General features: G+C 44.7%; 1 protein-coding gene across 1 annotated transcript in view; it reads left to right on the forward strand.

Moving 5' to 3' along the window:
- The window catches only part of LOC121571608 (low affinity immunoglobulin gamma Fc region receptor II-like), a 51,829-nt gene that overhangs the window by 27,762 nt on the left and 2,007 nt on the right, over nt 1–22,060 (forward strand). The window contains exons 5-6 of the mRNA XM_045222226.1: nt 6,591–6,869; nt 7,045–7,293. Of these exons, the coding sequence (XP_045078161.1) occupies nt 6,591–6,869; nt 7,045–7,293 (528 nt within the window). The remainder of the gene's footprint in view (nt 1–6,590; nt 6,870–7,044; nt 7,294–22,060) is intronic.

Consider the following 22,060-nt stretch of genomic DNA (forward strand, 5'->3'; position numbering starts at 1 on the left):
ATATGGAAATAGTCTAACAAAGTTACCAAACAGAGTAACCAGCAAATGAGTGAGTACACAAAACACCACAGTATCCATACTCACATACGGAAAATAGTCTCTAACAACAAACACAACTGACGGGCTTTTAAACAATGGGATGTGTGATTGAAAAACCAGAAACAGGTGGTGCAATGCAGAGGAATGTCCACTGATTGGTCCACCTCAGCAATCAGCAGACACCCCAACGACCACCAATCAGGAACATACAGGACACCTGTGATTAGGGCAGAAGGAGAGGAAAAACACAAAAAGACACAGGATACCTGTATCCGTAACACTCCCACCCTTAAAAGAGCAAACCACAATGGTTTGCGACACACGTACCATCACAACACCCAAAATTCAAAGATCAACAGCATCCTGACGGGATAACAAAAAAAATAAACTAGATCTTTAAACACGAGACAAAGCATCTGCCAACACATTATCCGACCCCTTTTTGTGGCAGATCTCCAAATTATAATTTTGCACTACAAGTGCCCAACGCATAAGGCGTTGGTTCTGGTTGTACATCCGGTGGAGAAAAACTAAGGGGTTATGGTCAGTATACACTATCACTGGTAATGCACTGGAACCAACAAAAACTTCAATGTACTGCAGAGCTAACAACAAAGCTAGAGCTTCTTGTTCAATGGTGGAATAGTTTGTCTGACATTTGTTAAATTTCCGTGAAAAATAACAGACAGGATGGTGCACTCCACTCTGGTCCTGCTGTAGTAGAACAGCACCAGCACCTCTGGCACTTGCATCTACCTCTAGTTTAAACGGTCGTTCAAAATCTGGCGCAGCAAGAACAGGAGTACTACATAAGAGTACTTTAGCAGTGTTGAAAGCAGTACGACAATCTTCAGACCATACAAATTTTCTCACCGGACTGAGCAAATCCGTTAATGGAGCAACTACCGCAGATACATTTTTACAGAAACTACGGTAGTAGCCAACCATCCCTAAAAAGCAGCGTAGCTCTCTTCTGGTGGTAGGTGCGGGAAATGCATTTATAGCTGAGACCTTGGCATCTACAGGGAGCACCTGACCATGGCCGACCTGTTTACCAAGATAAGTAACAGTGGCCTTCCCAAACTCGCACTTTGCTAAGTTCAGGGTTAGAGAAGCGGCTGCTAGACGTTCACACACTACCCTTAGAGTGTTAACATGATCAGACCCCTCAGTTGAATAAATTACCAGATCATCAAGGTAAGCACTACAATTAGGAACTCCAGCCAATACTGTGTTAACCAGGCGTTGGAAAGTGGCTGGTGCGTTCCGCATCCCAAATGCCATGACAGCATATTGTAGGAAGTGATCGGGGGTCACAAAGGCAGAGATGTCGGAGGCACGTGAGGTTAACGGCACCTGCCAGTAACCTTTTAGAAGATCTAGTTTGGTTACATAAGTAGCAGCACCAACAGTATCAATACAGTCATCCAATCTGGGTAACGGGAACGAGTCGGGCACTGTGACAGCATTGACCTTCCGATAGTCCGTACATAATCTGGATGTCCCATCAGGTTTAGGAACCAGAATGCACGGAGAACTCCAAGGACTTGAACTTGGCATAGCCAGGTTATTCTCCAGCAAATAACCGACCTCATCCCTCATTATCTTTCTTTTATAGGCGTTGACACGATAAGCATGTTGCTTTATAGGTGCAGCGTTTCCAACATTAATGTCATGTTCTAACACATTTATGCATGTAGGAACATCATTAAAAAGACATGGAAAGCTGTGTAATAGTCTCACAATATCATCTGACTGTCCGTCCGTTAAATGAATCAGGCTTGACGGGAGAGACAGCAGCATCTCTGAATTGGGCAATCTAGCACACTGCTGCTGAGTATTGCGCAACTCCAAACCATCTCCGTCCACATCAACATAACCTCCCACTACAGCCGTAGCAGCAATAGAGACAGCCGACTCGGCCAGTTTCTCTGGACTGTCTATCTGAGTGACAGATCTGGTGTGGTATGTCTTCAACATGTTAACGTGGCACACACGAGATTGGCGTTTTCTGTCAGGAGTCTATCACGTAGTCAGTTTCACTTAGTTTCTTTTCAATTACATAAGGACCAGAGAAACGTGCTGACAATGATGCTCCTGGCACCGGCAACAATACAAGAACTTGGTCACCTGGCTGCAGTGAACGAGAAACCGCCTGAGGGTCATAGTGCCATTTCATCCGTCTCTGTGAGGAAGACAGCGCTTCCTTTGCTAGACCACAGGCACCATGTAGGCGCTCACGAAAGCGACTAACGTAGTCCAACACATTTTCTTTCACACACAACTCTTGTGATAAAAACTGATCCTTAAGGACTTTCATAGGTCCTTTCATGGTGTGTCCAAACACCAGTTCAGCTGGGCTGAACCCTAAGGATTCCTGTACTGTCTCACGGACAGCAAACAAAACTAGAGGAACTCCCTCATCCCAATCCTTCTCAGATTCCAATCAATATTTACGGAGCATAGACTTCAGTGTCTGATGCCAATGTTCAAGCGCACCCTGAGACTCTGGGTGATATGCGCTTGACACACGGTGTGTAACTGACAAGGATTTTAACACTTGTTTGAAAAGTTCAGAAAGGAAATTCGTACCCTGATCAGTTTGTACCACCTTAGGTAACCCAAAAGTTGAGAAGAATTTGATCAACGCTTTACTCACCACTGGAGCAGTAATCCTTCACAGAGGAATGGCCTCTGGGTACCTGGTGGCCACACACATAATCGTCAACATAAACTGGTTACCAGATTTTGTCTTTGGTAATGGTCCAACACAATCAACCATCACATGTTCAAATGGTTCACCTATGGCCGGTATGGGACAAAGAGGCGCGGGAGGAATAACCTGGTTCGGTTTCCCAGTTACTTGACAGGTGTGGCAAGTCCGACAGAACTGAGCCACATCTTGTTTTAAACCAGGCCAAAAGAAATGTCGCAAAACTCGATCATAAGTCTTGGTGACTCCCAGATGTCCGGACCACTGGTGATCATGAGCGAGGGATAAAACATTTTGTCGAAAGGCTGTAGGAATCACTATTTGGTAAACAGCATTCCAATCTCCGCCAGCGTCAACATGGGATGTCCATTTACGCATGAGGAGATTACCATCAATGAAGTATGCCATGTTTTTCTTCTTTAGCTCCTCCTCTGAGACAACACTAGAAAAACATTTAGCCAGGCTAATGTCAACCTTCTGGTTAGCAATCAGCTGCTCACAAGTGACTGGTAACTGTATTGCCTCAGCAACAAGTTCCACATCCTTCTTCCTTTCTCTGGGCTGTTGGTCAGACTGCACCAGTTTACCAGAGGTAGCACCCGAGCTATCCTCTGGGTCACACTCTCTGAATAGAATCGTGTTCGACAAATCTATCACATCACCCACTTGTCGTGCTTGAGCACGTGTGACAGCACAAGCGGGGAACACATCTGGATAACCCTGTGCCAGCTCCTCGGAGAGAGACTGGTCACTTTTATCCAATACCTCCAATACGGGTATCACCTTTCTTCCGGCAATATCGTTGCCCATTATAAATGTCACACCTTTTACTGGCAACATAGGACGTACGCCAACTCTGAACAATCCACTGACTAACTCAGAGTGTATGTTCACAAAGTGCAATAGCACTGGGACGAATCCCATTTGAATTCCTTGTACTAACACACTGGAACCACAATATGTATTATTGGACAAGGGCAACACATCAGATAGTATAAATGACTGCGCCGCACCAGTATCTCTGAGGATTCTAACTGGACGCTGAGACGCTTCGTCATCTGATATGGAAACAAACCCCTAAAAAATGAACGGTTCATAAATGTGATCTGGGACTGGGACAGGGACTTTCAAACCACATTCACTAGGAGGCCTCTGTCTTGATTCCGGCCTTACAACCGTACGAATCAGCCTGGCCTGGCCTGGCGTGCTGAGGCATCCCCTGTTTGCGTTTAAGCAGAAAGCAATCATTAACCATATGTCCCATCTTATGACAATAGAAACAGTGACGCACATCTTTTGGGCGTGCTGGATGTACTGCTGGATGTACTAGGACTAAAAGTGAGCAACTCTGCGGCCCTGCTCTCCGTACGAGCTGAAAACACGCTCTTATGCGTCAACACAAACTCGTCTGCCAATACAGACGCTTCCGACAGTGAGGATACTTTCTGTTCGTTCAGATAAACTACAATGCGTTCGGGTAAGCAATTTTTTAACTCTTCTAACAAGATTAACTCCCGTAGAGAGTTAAAATCAGTTACCTTACTAGCACTGTGCCATTTGTCAAACAGATTTCCTTTGTCTCTAGCAAACTCCACAAAGTAGAAGCCTTTTTATGAGACCTAAATCTCTGTCGATATGCCTCAGGAACAAGCTCATAGGCACGAAGAACAGTAGCTTTGACCACGTCATAATTCAAGCTGTCTTCAAGAGGCAGCGCTGACAGAACCTCTTGGGCTTTACCTGTTAATTTACACTGAAGTAATAGGCACCATACCTCTTTCAATGCTACACGTTCAAAAACATTGAAATAGGAATCAACCTCTGACTCCCTAAACACAGGTACCAAGGTGATCTGTCTACTAATATCAAAAGTAGCAGATGCCACAGCTGGTGAGGACGGCTCCCTAGAAGACATAGTATGAGCAGAGACTAACCTCGCTGTTTCTGCCTCTAGTTCCATTTTACGCATCTCCAGTTCCTGATCAAGCCTACGCGTCTCCAGTTCCATCTTACGAGTCTCCAGTTCCTGATCAAGCCTACGCGTTTCCAGCTTGTCTAGCCTGATTTGTGCCCGCTCTTCCGCCTCCATTTGGAGCTGTGTCGAGCGGACATCCATCCTGGCATCACTGTCAGTCAGTGGGGAGAGTGGGTCAAAACGGGGCAATGTGGCTGGAGCCTTAGCCTCGTCCTCAGACACCGACGGGCTTACAGGAGCAGCAGACTCAGGCGGCGGTAACTCAAGCACTCGCTCGTTCAACAATATCTCTAACACTGCTTTCCTAACTTCTGCTTTCACTATAACCCTTGATATGGGTACAGAAAAGTGGTTAGCCAAGCTTGTAGATCCACTCTACGGCAATTCTCAAAAACCTCCCACGTAGGGTTTTCCAAAAATGCATCCAACTCAAAAGTAGCCATCCTAAACTAGCACGAGCGGACGAATACTGAACACAAAAAAGAAACAGGTAGTTACAGCTGCCAAGTTCAACACTGAACCAGACTAACTAACTAATTTGCATGAGTAGCATGGGTGTCAATGAGATATATCCCGGATTAACTCCAACATTATGTTACGAACCCCGTGGCTTTAAACGTCTAGGGTGGATGGACAAGAGACCCGTAACATAATTCATGCAAATTAGTATCGTGACATGAAACAGTGAAAACAAACACTACACGACAACCATAAACTACCGTCAAACATAAAAGGTTTATTTTTGAACACACGGTAAAGGTTTGGGAAAAAGGGCTGAGCAGGACCCAAGAAATGAAACAATAGTGTAAAAAAAACTAAACTGATCTTGCCTGCCTCAAGAACCGCTAAGCTACTGCTAATCATACAAAAATACAGTGGGTGATCCGCTCAGGTCTAACTAGTGTTTTTAGACAGTTTCCTTCCTACGGGTAATGTATGCCCAAGGGCAACTTGCTTAAATTCCCCTTTTCCCAGAAACACACAACAAAGTTACCAAACAGAGTAACCAGCAAATGCGTGAGTACACAAAACACCACAGTATCCATACTCACATACGGAAAATAGTCTCTAACAACAAACACAACTGACCGGCTTTTAAACAATGGGATGTGTGATTGAAAAACCAGAAACAGATGGTGCAATGCAGAGGAATGTCCACTGATTGGTCCACCTCAGCAATCAGCAGACACCCCAACGACCACCAATCAGGAACATAAAGGACACCTGTGATTAGGGCAGAAGGAGAGGAAAAACACAAAAAGACACAGGATACCTGTATCTGTAACAAAGAGAAAGAGACAGAATAGTGAGAAAAATACAAAAGGGATGAGGTCAAATTGCAGACAGTGAGATCAATGATGGAACTAAACTATAGTTTGATTTTGGGGTAAGGTACAATACCATGATAACAAAATGGGTAAACATTTTATACTAAAATGATTTAATTAAAGAACAAACATTTTAATTGTGTCATCTCCTTTATAACAGATCAATCCCAAGCTGTCCTGAGTGTCTCTCCTCAATGGCTGAACCCTGGAGACTCAGTTACTCTGAGCTGTGGGGTTAAAGAGTAATCTACAGGCTGGAGGTTCTTCTGGTACCCAACTGTTCCCTATAGACCTGGGTTACCCTCCCTATCGGACAGGTCCTACTCCTACACACTGATCCCTGCTGGTCCTAATCACACAGGAGGTTATGTGAGTAAAGCTGGGAGAGGAGACCCAGTTTATAACACACTCTACAGTGAACCTCAGTTTCTCTGGTCAGGAGGTAACTAACTGCATTGAAACTGCATTTAACCACATTTAAGTCATCCTCATCTGTATATATAACTATAAGTTTGAGTCTTTCTCTTTGTGTCAGATCTGCATCCTTCATTGTCTCTCAGAATAAGACCCAACAGAACTCAACACTTTACATCAAAGTCTCTCTCACTAAGCTGTGAGGAGAAGGGGAACTCTACTGGATGGAGACTGAAGAGATACAGAGAGAGAGGAGTGGAGTCAGGGTGTGGCTCTAACTGGGGATCAATAGCAGGGTCCACATGTACCATCAGGTCCACACTTGAAAAGGACAGTGGAGTGTACTGGTGTGAGTCTGCATCAGGAGAGTACAGTAATGCTGTCAACATCACAGTGGCTGGTATGTCTATTGTACAACATTCACTAACCTTTTTTACATTTCAATGTATGATAATGATGTTCAGTTCTGAAACTGAATGAATGTATCTCATATAAAATGCAAGCTCATAAGACGTTAATATAATGTGTGTGATTACTCTAGATTTAGAGTTTTATTTATATATTTTGTTACACAGCTGGTGTTGTGATCCTGGAAAACCCTGCCCATCCCATGACTGAGGGAGACTCTGTGACTCTGCTCTGTACAAATAGATATCAGGAAACAAACCCAAACCCCAAGGTTGATTTCTACAAAGATGGAGAACTCATCAGGAATGAGACCACAGGAGAGATGACCATCCCTGTAGTATCCAAGTCAGATGAAGGCTTCTATAAGTGTAAATCTAATGAAGGAGAATCACCAGAGAGCTGGGTGACAGTGAGAGGTGAGAAGAGCAGTGTGTGTGTGTGTGTGTGTGTGTGTGTGTGTGTGTGTGTGTGTGTGTGTGTGTGTGTGTGTGGATGGTAAAACACATGTTTTGATAGTTCCTCCAGGTTCGGTTGTCTCCATCTGTCTGCTGTCCAGGCTGCTGTGTGGTCTACTGGTGGTGTCTCCCTTTCTACTGGTGTCTATCATTCTGATGGTGAAATGCTGCAGGGCTCAAGGTGACCACTTTATTTCAGTGTGTATCTACAAGAAGCTTATCCAGCTTGATATTTTCCTTCTTTATGTCATGCTCTTGTATTACTGTTATCAAGTAATGTTGACTCAAATGGTTCATTTCAAATGTAAATAGACAAAGTGCCCAGTGGCAGCTATTTCTGTTAAATGTCTTCTACGGAAATGTTCTTCCCCCAGAAAAGGCAAACAAACATTTTCATTACTTCTGAAGGATTACATTTTAGTGCTGTGCAGTTGAACGAGCAGTTGAATCAGTTTAACTCTAATGCTACTCTCCGTCCGTTATATTCCTATAGGCATGTGTTCAACAACCAAATCTCCTCAAGATGAGTTACGATCTGATGATATCATCGAACAGACCGAATCATCCGTGTGATCATTACAGTATGAACTGTAAGCTGAATGACCATTGATTTATGATAGCGTTTACTGAGTCAAATATCATTGAATGAAATTTTACAAATACTAAATGCTATGATTTAGCAAGTTGACGTTTTCAGCTTTTGGGATCTTGTATGCTTTGATATTGTTGGTTGTTGTTAATATTCTTAAAATATTACACTTACCCCTCTTTGATTTCAGTTTGTTGATTGAAAAAGAGTGTAGTGCCTGTTTTGTTTAAAAGTAGAATTTGTTGTATTTTTTTAATATGTTGTATTTTAGATAATGTCATGCTTTTTACATGCAGGTGCATATATGCTGTATGTGAATATTTTCTGGGACTAAAGGTGGGTTTATACTTGTTTGGCCGACCTACTATAACAACTTTAACAGTTATGTTGGAACATGTATAGTTTGTTTTTAACTCAATAAATGCTTATTTTCATTTACATTTTCCATACTTTCCACTTCTATGTCTATATGTTTTTATAAAATGTTATTTCTTCAGTAGTTGTTATAGGAGCCAGATGAGTGTTCCACTATTGAACTTGAATAAAGAGGGTGTGCATTGTCTTACATCAGATAGCACGACGATTCTGCCTGACGAGTGTCACATAGGAGTGACGCCACCTGACGTAAGACAATGGAGGTTGTGTTGCATTTTGTATTTTGTATTAATTCTCATTTGTCAAATAAAAAGTGATGATTCCCCACATCATTGTATTGCTTTGAAATGTAATTTAATTTAAGGACATATTCCTTTTACTCTCTGTATTGCTGAGTTGAAACAATGCATTTACATCTTGAACATTCCTATACATTTCTTATTATGTAAAGCAACACTTTTTAACAAAATCTCTATACACCATATTGCTGTCAGTCTTCTTAAACCACATTCAGATTTGACTTCTACTGATATGAACCCATACAGAAGTGGTCCATGTCTGTACTAATATGATGACATAGAGAGAGGAAGGAATAAGAGGGCAGACCCAGTAGACTGAGGGGTTATGTTGTTGCTATGTGAACAATGACCATATTAGTTTCTAGCTCCTGAGTGGCGCAGTGGTCTAAGGCACTGCATCGCAGGCAACTGTGCCTAGAGATCCTGTTCAATCCAGCCTCGCAGCCGGCCGCGACCGAGATTCATGCGCGACAATTGGTCCAGGGTAGGGGAGGGAATGCCCAGGGATGTAGCTCAGTTGATAGAGCAGCCAACGCCAGGTTGTGGTTCTTTCCTCCGATAAAAATAAAAAAAATGTATTCACTAACTGTAAGTCGCTCTGGATAAGAGCGTCTGCTAAATGACTAAAATGTAAAATGTATTGTGGTCCACAAGGATGTGGAGTAGTTACAGGCCTGTCCTGAAGGGGGCGATAAGAAACCCCAGATGTTTACATTAGTATACCCACTAAAGGTGAAGTCTCTAACTGCTTTCACCTGTAACCTTTCTCTCCACATGTTTGTTTCTTCACACATGTTGTACGTGTCCCACACTCTACACTCTACAACATATTTTTAGAGGTAAATAGTTGACAAAAATGGATTCATGTATTCAACATGTAATGATGTGAAGCAAAATGAAACTATACACTTTAACCTGGAAATCCAGTTACCCAGTTACAGCTTTGAAACTCTTTCCATCTCTGGTCAGTGGTAATAAATTCCGCTTAGCTCTGCCTCTGATGTACACACACACACACATACACAAACCACACAACACACACACACACACACAAAACACACACAGACAAAAAAACACGATACAGTACATGAACAATAACCCTCAGGCACTTCACATAAACAGACAAATTGAAATACAACCATTAACAACACAATAACAAACATATCTATGTAGACAGTATCTAACTAAACAAATTCCTCATAATTGAGGGGGAGGCAGAAGATATCCATTTCCATTGTGGAACAACTGAGGTTAGCTGGCTAGGCTTGCCACCTGACAGCTGAGCAAAGGTTTGAGGGGAGGCCTACACTATCTATCTATCTATCTGTCTATCTATCTATCTATCTATCTATCTATCTATCTATCTATCTATCTATCTATCTATCTATCTATCTATCTATCTATCTATCTATCTATCTATCTATCTATCTATCTATCTATCTATCTATCTATCTATCTATCTATCTATCTATCTATCTATCTATCTATCTATCTATCTATCTGTGCATGGTGCAGCATAAAACAAACATCTACACATTCTGATATAAAACCACAAGCTCTGATCTCATCAATTCAGGTCTCTAAGGAGCGAGTGTGAGACCATGTAGCCAACCATAAGGAGAAATTGGTCAGAATATAAACACGCTATCAACTGCTACTATTTCTTCTCACAGTCTTTTGACATTTCTCTTGAATCTTTCTCTCTCTGTTTTTCTGTGTGACGGTGAAGAGGTGTGATCTAAGCAGACTGTAGAGTGGTTTGTCAGAAGGACTGTAGTTGTATAGAAAGTCACTTGTCTGTGGGGACAGAATGGAGCACACCTTGCTCTGTTTGCTACTATGTACAGCGCATTCGGAAAGTATTCGGACCCCTTGACTTTTTCATATTTTGTTACGTTAAAGCCTTATTCTAAAATTGATAATATTGTTGTTTTTTCCTCATCAATACCCCATAATGACAAAGCTAAAACAGGTTTAGACACATAAAAAACTGAAATATCACATTTACATAAGTATTCAGACCCTTTACTCAGTACTTTGTTGAATCACCTTTGGCAGCGATTACAGCCTCGAGTCTTCTTGGGTAAGACGCTACAAGCTTGGCACACCTGTATTTGGGGAGTTTCTCCCATTTTTCTCTGCGGATCTTCTCAAGCTCTGTCAGGTTGGATGGGGAGCTTCGCTGCACAGCTATTTTCAGGTCTCTCCAGATATGTTTGATCGGGTTCAAGTCCGGGCTCTGGCTGGGCCACTCAAGGACATTCAGAGACTTGTCCTGAAGCCACTCCTGCGTTGTCTTGGTTGTGTGCTTAGGGTCGTTGTCCTGTTGGAAGGTGAACCTTCGCAGGTTTTCAACAAGGATCTCTCAGTACTTTTCTCCGATCATCTTTCACTCAATCCTGACTAGTCTCCCAGTCCCTGCCGCTGAAAAACATCCCCACAGCATGATGCTGCCACCACCATGCTTCACCGTAGGGATGGTGCCACTTTTCCTCCAGACGTGACACTTGGCACTGTCAACTCTGGGACCTTATATAGACAGGTGTGTGCCTTTCCAAATCATGTCCAATCAATTGAATTACAACAGGTGGACTCCAATCAAGTTGTACAAACATCTCAAGGATAATCAATGGAAACAGGATGCACCTGAGCTCAATTTCGAGTCTCATAGCAAAGGGTCTGAATACTTATGTAAATAAAGTATTAATGTTTATGTTTATTTTTAATACATTTGCAAAAATATCTAAACCTGTTTTCACTTTGTCATTATGGGGTATTGTGTGTAGATTGATGAGGATTATTATTTTTTCATCAATTTTAGAATAAATAAACTGAGTTAGTGTGTTTGATTATGAACACTAATTACCTGATTTACTAAGCATTTAAGAGAAAAAGGAATAAGACATTGTTTTCTGTCCCTTGTTGAGAAAACTGTGTAAAAGGAAGTTGCCGCAAGTATGGTTTAGATATTAAGTAAGAATGTGACCACCCTACATTGATGTTGTATCTCTGTGAGAACCTGAGCTTGTTTAGCCGATGCCATGCAGACATGGTTAGTGTGGTGGTGTGCATTTAGCCAGGTCATCACTCAGGAACTAAAGATTGACGGTAACTCAGTGCTTGCAAAATGTGCTGTCAATGACAATGAATACAAAATGCAATATTTGTTGTATGTGTTGTAGTATCAAGTTGTGATTATTGTAAATGGTTGAGGGTTCCTTTGCTACAGTTATCTTAAACTGTGTTAAGAGATGAATGAGTGGTGTTTTGGTGTTTTTGGTCTCTGTACTCTCTCTGTGTGCAGAACATGGGAAGTCAGTGGCCATTTAAAGCTGCAGTCCGTAATTCAAACTACCACAAAAAGCTCACAATGCCACTTGTTGTAGTATACGGCTGAGGGATGGGTCTAAGGAAATTCATTCATCTACATTGTTTACAATAATTGTCATAGAATAACTGTATATTTTGGGTTTTGATGGAATAAGACTTTAATTTCTGTAATTCATTTAGTAGTGTAGAAATCTATGTAGAAAATGCAGATTGCACCTTTAAAATAAAGTACAGGATGGATTTGGTCATCAGTAACATGAATATGGCATTTTGTTATTTATTTCAAGCTAATATTGGAGCAATGTGACTTTTTTTGTTGTAGTGCTGAGTACACACATCTACTCTGGACACTCTGAAGATGATGATGGTAGATATATGTACACTTGATCAAGCCTTCATCTCTTAATGCTTCATCATATTTCTTTGTTTGTGATTTTTAAAGCTTTTTTTGGATAGACATATTTTGTGTTTTGAGTGTCTCAAAATAACATGTGTAAAGCAATTGTATCATGCCAGTTTTAATTTTGTGCAGGACAGGCAAAGGCTGTTCTGACCATACACCCCAAATCTTCCCAGATTTTCAGTAGAGAGTCTGTCACTCTCAGATGTAACATACACAGAGGAGAAGTCACTGACTGGGAATACACATGGCGCAAGGATGTCATAGACTCCCTCAGTAGGAAGCATGAATATGAGATCAGTGAGGTTAAGATTTCAGACAGTGGTGACTACAGGTGTCTGGGTACACATATTGATCAGAATACGTTTTCTGAGTGGAGTGATGCAGTCAGACTGACGGTGACAGGTAAGTCATCTTATCTCTCGTTCACATCACTGCCTCCATGCCCATAACAACTTGACATTGGTCCCCATTTTAAAGAGGCTATTTAGTCGTTTTAAAAAGGTCTGTCTACCATTGTTGTTCAGATTCCTCCATTAATTCATTCTCATTTCATGTAATAATTGAAGAAATATGGTGTACGGTACTAAGATAGTACTTTTTGTCACGACTTCCGCCGAAGTTGGTGCCTCTCCTTGTGCAGGAGGCTATCAGCGGTCGTCTTCACCGGCTTTCTAGCTGCCACTGATCTACGTTTCTTTTTCTATGTTTTTGTCTTGATTGTACACACCTGGTTCCCATCACGTTATGGTTATTTCCCTATTTAACCCTCTGGTTCCCTCATGGTTTTGTGCGTGATTGTTCTTTGTTTGGTGTTGTATAATGCTGTGAGCTGTTTTATTTCCCTGCATGGAAATTAGATTTGTTGTTTTCCTAGTAAAGTTAATTATTTACTCAGTTCTGTGTCCTGCGCTTGACTCCGTCCTACCGCTGCACACTGACACCTGACAGAATCACGCACCACCTATGGAGTCAGCAGGTGCACCCAGTCCTCCGGTACCGGTGGAGGAGTGCGTCCAGCAGAACGCGACTATGCTCCACAATCTGGGCACAGCAATGGATCGCGTGCTGCACACCATGGAGCGATTGGAGAGAGAGGGTTTTTCCACACCCCCATCAACTTCACCTCAACCCCCACCGCTGTCCACCCTTCCGTCACCTGGAACAAGTGGGATTCGTCTCTCGCTCCCGAAGGCCTATGATGGGACGGCTTCCAGGTGCCAGGGGTTCCTGCTCCAGGTGGAGCTCTACCTGGCAACCGTCCACCCGGCTCCCTCGGGATACGAGAGAGTGTCTGCCCTCATCTCCTGTTTGTCGGGGAAAGCGCTGGAATGGGCCAACGCCGAATGCGGGGAGAGAGACGCTACGTTGGTCCGTTACGAGGATTTCACCCGACGCTTCCGGGCAGTTTCGATCATCCGCCTGAGGGGAGAGCGGCGGGGGAATGCTTGGTCCATCTCAGACAGGGGAAGAGGAGCGCACAGGACTTCGCACTGGACTTCAGGACCTTGGCTGCCAGCGCGGGATGGAATGAGAGGGCCCTGATCGACCATTACCGGTGTAATCTACGGGAGGACATCCGTCGGGAGCTGGCCTGCAGGGACACCATCCTTAACCTCGACCAGCTGGTGGATTAATCCATCTGGCTGGATAACCTGTTGACCACCCGCAAACGCTCGGATTGGGGTCCGTCCGTTACATCCCCCAGCACTTCCGAGTCTATACCTATGGAGCTCGGAAGTGCTGCTCTTAGGGTGACCGGAGGGGGGGCCCTTTCCTTCACCACCTGTGGCCGCAGAGGGCGCACTGCTGGTCGGTGCTGGGGAGGTTCCCCAGGGAGTCGAGGCAGCAGGCAGGGCACTGGTGGATCATCCCAGGTGAGTAGGCACCCGACTCACCCAGAGCTCCCTGTTGCGCACATGTATGTCTGTGTAAAGTTTCCTGAGTTTTCCCCGCATTCCAAGTGTAAGGCGCTAGTAGATTCAGGCGCAGCTGGGAACTTTATTGACCGTGCATTTGCACTTAGATTAGGGATCCCTATTGTTCCTGTTGATGTGCCCTTCCCTGTACATGCCTTAGATAGTCGTCCTTTAGGATCGGGCCTGATTAGGGAGGTCACAGCTCACTAGGTATGATAACGCAGGAGGGTCATGAGGAGAGTATTAGTCTCCTCCTGATAGATTCTCCTGCGTTTCCTGTGTTGTTGGGGCTTCCCTGGTTGGCCCATCATGGCCCCACTATTTCGTGGCAACAGAGGGCTCTGAAGGGATGGTCACGTCAGTGCTCAGGGGGGGGTGTAGGTGTTTCCATAGGTGCAACTACGGTGGAGAGTCCAAACCAGGTCTCCCCCATGCACATCCCCCCCGAATACGCCGATTTGGCTCTCGCCTTCTGTAAAAAGAAGGCGACTCAATTACCACCCCATCGACGGGGGGATTGTACGATAAATCTCCAGGTAGACGCAGCACTTCCCAGGAGTCACGTTTATCCTCTGTCACAGGAGGAGACGGCGGCTATGGAAACATATGTCTCCGAATCTCTAGGACAGGGATATATTCGGCCTTCCACTTCACCTGCCTCCTCAAGTTTGTTTTTTGTGAAGCAGAAGTATGGAGGTTTACACCCGTGCATTGACTATCGGGGTTTCAATCAGATCACGGTGAAGTACAGTTACCCGTTGCCTCTCATAGCCAGTGTCACCGAGTCATTGCACAGGGCGCGCTTCTTCACAAAATTGGATCTCAGGAGCGCGTACAACCTGGTGCGTATCCGGGAGGGGGATGAGTGGAAGACTGCATTTAGTACCACCTCTGGGCACTATGAGTACCTCGTCATGCCATACGGGTTGACGAATGCTCCATCAGTCTTCCAATCCTTTGTAGACGAGATCTTCAGGGACCTGCACGGGCAGGGTGTAGTGGTGTATATGGATGACATTCTCATATACTCCGCAACACGTGCCGAGCATGTGTCCCTGGTGCGCAAGGTGCTTGGTCGACTGTTGGAGCATGACCTGTACGTCAAGGCTGAGAAATGTCTGTTCTTCCAACAGTCCGTCTCCTTCCTAGGGTACCGCCTGTCCGCGTCAGGGGTGGAGATGGAAAATGACCGCATTTCAGCCGTGCGTAATTGGCCGACTCCAACCACGGTAAAGGAAGTGCAGCGGTTCTTAGGGTTTGCCAACTACTACCGGAGGTTTATCCAGGGCTTTGGTCAGGTAGCAGCTCCCATTACCTCCTTGCTGAAGGGGGGACCGGTGCGACTGCAGTGGTCAGCTGGGGGCGGACAGGGCTTTTGGTCACCTGAAGGCTTTGTTTACCTCGGCTCCCGTGCTGACTCATCCGGATCCCTCCTTAGCATTCATAGTAGAGGTGGACGCATCCGAGGCTGGGATAGGAGCTGTGCTGTCTCAGCGCTCCGGTACGCCACCAAAGCTCCGCCCCTGTGCATTCTTTTCAAAGAAGCTCAGCCCGGCGGAGCGAAACTATGATGTGGGGGACCGGGACCTGTTAGCTGTGGTCAAGGCTCTGAAGGCGTGGAGACATTGGCTTGAGGGGGCTAAACACCCTTTCCTCATTTGAACTGACCACCACAATCTGGAGTACATCCGGGCGGCGAAGAGACTGAACCCTCGTCAGGCAAGGTGGGCCATGTTTTTCACCCATTTTGTTTTCACCCTGTCCTACAGACCAGGTTCCCAGAACGCTAAGGCAGATGCTCTGTCCCGGATGTATGACACAGAGGAGCGGTCCACGGATCCCACTCCCATACTTCCGGCTTCTTGCCTGGTGGCACCGGTGGTATGGGAGGTTGACGCGGACATCAGCCGGGCTTTATGTACGGAGCCCACTCCCACCCAGTGTCCAGTTGGGCGTATGTACGTTCCGTCTGATGTCCGTGATTGATTGATCTGTTGGGCTTACACGTCACCCTCCTCTGGTCATCCTGGCATCGGTCGGACAGTGCGCTGTCTTAGTGGGAAGTACTGGTGGCCCACTTTAGCTAAGGACGTGAGGGTTTATGTTTCCTCCTGCTCGGTGTGCGCTCAGTGCAAGGCACCTAGACACCTGCCCAGAGGGAAATTACAACCCCTATCAGTGGATTTTGTGATGGATCTTCCTCCATCACAAGGTAACACCACGATCCTGGTCGTTGTGGATCGGTTTTCTAAGTCCTGCCATCTCCTTCCTTTCCCTACAGACTGCGGAGGCTCTGTTTACACACGTCTTCCGGCACTACGGGGTGCCTGAGGATATAGTGTCTGATCGGGGTCCCCAGTTCACATCGAGGGTCTGGAGGGCGTTCAAGGAACCTCTGGGGGTCTCGGTCAGCCTGACCTCAGGGTTTCACCCCGAGAGTAAGGGGCAGGTGGAGAGAGTAAACCAGGATGTGGGTAGGTTTCTGCGGTCCTATTGCCAGGACGGACTAGGGTGAGTGGGCGGCTTTCATCCCCTGGGCAGAGATGGCCCAAAACTCCCTCCGCCACTCCTCCACTAACCTGTCTCCTTTTCAGTGTGTACTAGGTTATCAGCCGGTCCTGGCACCGTGGCATCAAAGCCAGATCGAGGCACCTGCGGTGGCGGAAAGGTTTCGGCGCTGGGAGGAGACATGGTACGCTGCCCACGTGCGCCTGCAACGGGCCATCAGGCGACAGAAGGTGAGCGCCGACCGCCACCTAAGTGAGGCCCCGGTGTATGCACCGGGGGACCGGGTCTGGCTCTCGACCCGAAACCTGCCCCTTCAGTACCTCGTGGAGTGGGAGGGGTACGGTCCGGAGGAGAGATACTGGGTGCCGGTGGAGGACATCCTGGACCCTTCCTTACTGCAGGAATTTCACCGTCTCCACCCGGATTGTCCTGCGCCTCGTCCTTTGGCTGGGGCCGCGCGTCACGGGGGGGGGTACTGTCACGACTTCCGCCCAAGTTGGTGCCTCTCCTTGTGCAGGAGGCTATCAGCGGTCGTCGTCACCGGCTTTCTAGCTGCCACTGATCTACGTTTCTTTTTCTATGTTTTGTCTTGATTGTACACACCTGGTTCCCATCACATTATGGTTATTTCCCTATTTAACCCTCTGCTTCCCTCATGGTTTTGTGCGTGATTGTTCTTTGTTTGGTGTTGTATAATGCTGTGAGCTGTTTTATTTCCCTGCGTGGAAATTAGATTTGTTGTTTTCCGAGTAAAGTTCGTTATTTACTCAGTTCTGTGTCCTGCGCCTGACTCCGTCCTACCGCTGCACACTGACACCTGACACTTTTAACTGAGTATTACACTAATTTCACTAGTCTTCATTTAACTTAATAACTAAATTATATATATATATATATATATATATATATATATAAAAGTTACCAAGCATGTATCCAGATGTTTTGATATTCTGCTTTCTGTTTTCTTAGCTGTTCCTGGAACTACACTGACCTTAATCCAAACCCTGTGTACACTGGAGAGACAGTAACTCTGACGTGTTCATTCTGGCCTCACATTTACTGGAGCTATACGTGGTTCAAAGACAACACTGAAAAACTAGTGCCCCAGTCTGACAGACACACTACAACAGGAGCCACCTTCACCATCAGTAGAGCTGCTGAGTCTGACCAGGGTCTCTTCTGGTGTCAGGGAGAGATCCAGTCCAGATCCATATAATCAAAAATCAGTGATCCTGTCACTATCACTGTGATTGGTGAATAATTGTGTGTGTGTGTGGACGTGTTTAACTATACTTGAGGGGACCAGAAGTCCCCACAAGAATAGTAAACCAAGAAAAATTTGATAAACTGAGGACATTTTGGTGGTCCACACATGGTCAAATGCTATTTCTAGGGGGTTTAGAGTTAAGGTTAGAATTAGTGCTAGGGTTAGAATTAGGTTTAAGGTTAAGGTTAGGTTTTTTGGGTTAGGGTAATGGTACAGGTTAGGGTTAGGTTTAGGTTAGGGGTTAGGGAAAATAGGATTTTGAATGGGACTTTATTGAATGTCGCCACAAAGTTAGCTGCGCAAGACTGTGTGTGTGTAGACATGACTGTATATGTCAGTATTCTGATGACTATATCTTGGTAAGTCAGACAGTTCAGACTGCATACTGTATGTTCAGAAATGACAACTTATGATATGGTCATGTTGTGATAAATGCTGATCAACATTATTTTACATTCTGAAGTGTATGATAATATTTATTTACTGTGGTGTGTCTGTGTAGAGAGACCTGTGGCTGTTCTGAACCTCCAACCCAACTGGCCCCACGTATTCAGCGGAGAGACTGTCACTCTCAGATGTGACTTACAGGGAGTAGAAGAGATTGAGTTTTTAAAACAGTGTTCGGAAGTTGGTCTACGCGAATACAGAGCCTGAGTGTCAGGGTATCTGATGCGGATGTGGTGCGGAATCAAGTGCAGGACACAGGAGCTAAGTCAAACCAGTCTTTACTTGAAAAGACAAAAATACAAACGGGTCTAACCAACCCGGAGGCGAACAATACGCAACAGTGCGTAAAACACAAAACCGACTGCGCACGAAAACAACAGTGCGACGGTACACGCTAGCGACTGGCAAAAAGTGAACTGCACCAACAGACAGGTGAAACCAATTACACACAACACATGACAGAAACAACGAGAACTTATAGGACACATAATCAACACTAAACATGAACAGGTGTACCAAACAGACCAAACCAAACAAACATCGAAAACAAAGAACGGTGGCAGCTAGTACTCCGGAGACGACGACCGCCGAAGCCTGCCCGAACAAGGAGGAGGAGCAGCCTCGGCCGAAACCGTGACACTGAGTACAGAATCAGTCCTGCAAAGGTCTATATACAGTGGGGGAAAAAATAATTTAGTCAGCCACCAATTGTGCAAGTTCTACCACTTAAAAAGATGAGAGAGGCCTGTAATTTTCATCATAGGTACACGTCAACTATAACAGACAAATTGAGAAAAAAAAATCCAGAAAATCACATTGTAGGATTTTTAATGAATTTATTTGCAAATGATGGTGGAAAATAAGTATTTGGTCACCTACAAACAAGCAAGATTTCTGGCTCTCACAGACCTGTAACTTCTTCTTTAAGAGGCTCCTCTGTCCTCCACTCGTTACCTGTATTAATGGCACCTGTTTGAACTTGTTATCAGTATAAAAGACACCTGTCCACAACCTCAAACAGTCACACTCCAAACTCCACTATGGCCAAGACCAAAGAGCTGTCAAAGGACACCAGAAACAAAATTGTAGACCTGCACCAGGCTGGGAAGACTGAATCTGCAATAGGTAAGCAGCTTGGTTTGAAGAAATCAACTGTGGGAGCAATTATTAGGAAATGGAAGACATACAAGACCACTGATAATCTCCCTCGATCTGGGGCTCCACGCAAGATCTCACCCCGTGGTGTCAAAATGATCACAAGAACGGTGAGTAAAAATCCCAGAACCACACGGGGGGACCTAGTGAATGACCTGCAGAGAGCTGGGACCAAAGTAACAAAGCCTACCATCAGTAACACACTACGCCGCCAGGGACTCAAATCCTGCAGTGCCAGACGTGTCCCCCTGCTTAAGCCAGTACATGTCCAGGCCCGTCTGAAGTTTGCTAGAGTGCATTTGGATGACCCAGAAGAGGATTGGGAGAATGTCATATGGTCAGATGAAACCAAAATAGAACTTTTTGGTAAAAACTCAACTCGTCGTGTTTGGAGGACAAAGAATGCTGAGTTGCATCCAAAGAACACCATACCTACTGTGAAGCATGGGGGTGGAAACATCATGCTTTGGGGCTGTTTTTCTGCAAAGGGACCAGGACGACTGATCGGTGTAAAGGAAAGAATGAATGGGGCCATGTATCGTGAGATTTTGAGTGAAAACCTCCTTCCATCAGCAATGACATTGAAACGTGGCTGGGTCTTTCAGCATGACAATGATCCCAAACACACCGCCCGGGTAACGAAGGAGTGGCTTCGTAAGAAGCATTTCAAGGTCCTGGAGTGGCCTAGCCAGTCTCCAGATCTCAACCCCATAGAAAAGGGAGTTGAAAGTCTGTGTTGCCCAGCAACAGCCCAAAAACATCACTGCTCTAGAGGAGATCTGCATGGAGGAATGGGCCAAAATACCAGCAACAGTGTGTGAAAACCTTGTGAAGACTTACAGAAAACGTTTGACCTGTGTCATTGCCAACAAAGGGTATATAACAAAGTATTGAGAAACTTTTGTTATTGAACAAATACTTATTTTCCACCATAATTTGCAAATAAATTCATTAAAAATCCTACAATGTGATTATCTGGAGAAAAAAATATGTCATTTTGTCTGTCATAGTTGATGTGTACCTATGATGAAAATTACAGCCCTCTCTCATCTTTTTAAGTGGGAGAACTTTCACATTTGGTGGCTGACTAAATACTTTTTCCCCCCACTGTACCTGTTAAGGTCTTCAGAAAAACAATGGCTTAAAACACTCAGAGTCAACTAATGCTATACAATTGACCGTGTTAGGTAAGTCTGTTTTTATGGGATTGCAAGAGAAAGAGACAGAATAGTGAGGAAAAGACAAAAGGGATGAGGTCAAATAGCAGACAGTGAGATCAATGATGGAACTAAATTATTGTTTGATTTTGGGGTAAGGTACAATATCATGATAACAAATGGGGTAAATATTTTATACTAAAATAATTTAATTAAAGAACAAACATTTTAATTGTGTCATTTCCTTTATAACAAATAAACCCCAAACTGTCCTGAGTGTCTCTCCTCAGTGGCTGAACCCTGGAGACTCAGTTACTCTGAGCTGTGGGGTTAAAGAGTCATCTACAGGCTGGAGGTTCTTCTGGTACCGAACTGTTCCCTACAGAGCTGGGTTACCCTCCCTATCGGACAGGTCCTACTCTGTAGAGCCTCTATCTGGCAATGGGACTACTGAAGACTCCTACACTGATCCCTGCTGGTCCTAATCATACAGGAGGTTATATATGTAGAGCTGGGAGAGGAGACCCAGTCTATGACACACTCTACAGTGAACCTCAGTTTCTCTGGTCAGGAGGTAACTAACTGCATTGAAACTGCATTTAAACACATTTAAGTCATCCTCATGTGTATATATAACTATAAGTTTGACTTTTCCTCTTTGTTTCAGACCTGCATCCTTCAGTGTCTCTCAGAATAAGACCCAACAGAACTCAACACTTTACATCAAAGTCTTTCTCACTGAGCTGTGAGGAGAAGGGGAACTCTACTGGATGGAGACTGAAGAGATACAGAGAGAGAGGAGTGGAGTCAGGGTGTGGCTCTAACTGGGGATCAATGGCAGGGTCCACATGTACCATCAGGTCCACACTTGAAAAGGACAGTGGAGTGTACAGGTGTGAGTCTGCATCAGGAGAGTACAGTAATGCTGTCAACATCACAGTGGATGGTACGTTGTCACGTTCGTTTAATGACGGGACAGACCAAGGCGCAGCGTGATATACGTACATGTTTATTAAACCAATAAACACTCGACAAAACAATAAACGAAACGAAACGAAAAGTCCAAGGTAGCACACACAACATACCTTACAAGGAACAAGATCCCACAACCCACTAGTGCCAATAGGCTGCCTAAGTATGATCCCCAATCAGAGACAACGAGCTACAGCTGCCTCTGATTGGGAACCACACCGGCCAACATAGATCTACACATAATAGATCAAAACATAGAAAACACCACAAAGAATATACACACCCTGACTCAACATATAAGAGTCCCCTG

The sequence above is a fragment of the Coregonus clupeaformis genome, chromosome 8 (genome assembly GCF_020615455.1).
Source record: "Coregonus clupeaformis isolate EN_2021a chromosome 8, ASM2061545v1, whole genome shotgun sequence".
In the NCBI taxonomy this organism is placed as follows: domain Eukaryota; kingdom Metazoa; phylum Chordata; class Actinopteri; order Salmoniformes; family Salmonidae; genus Coregonus; species Coregonus clupeaformis.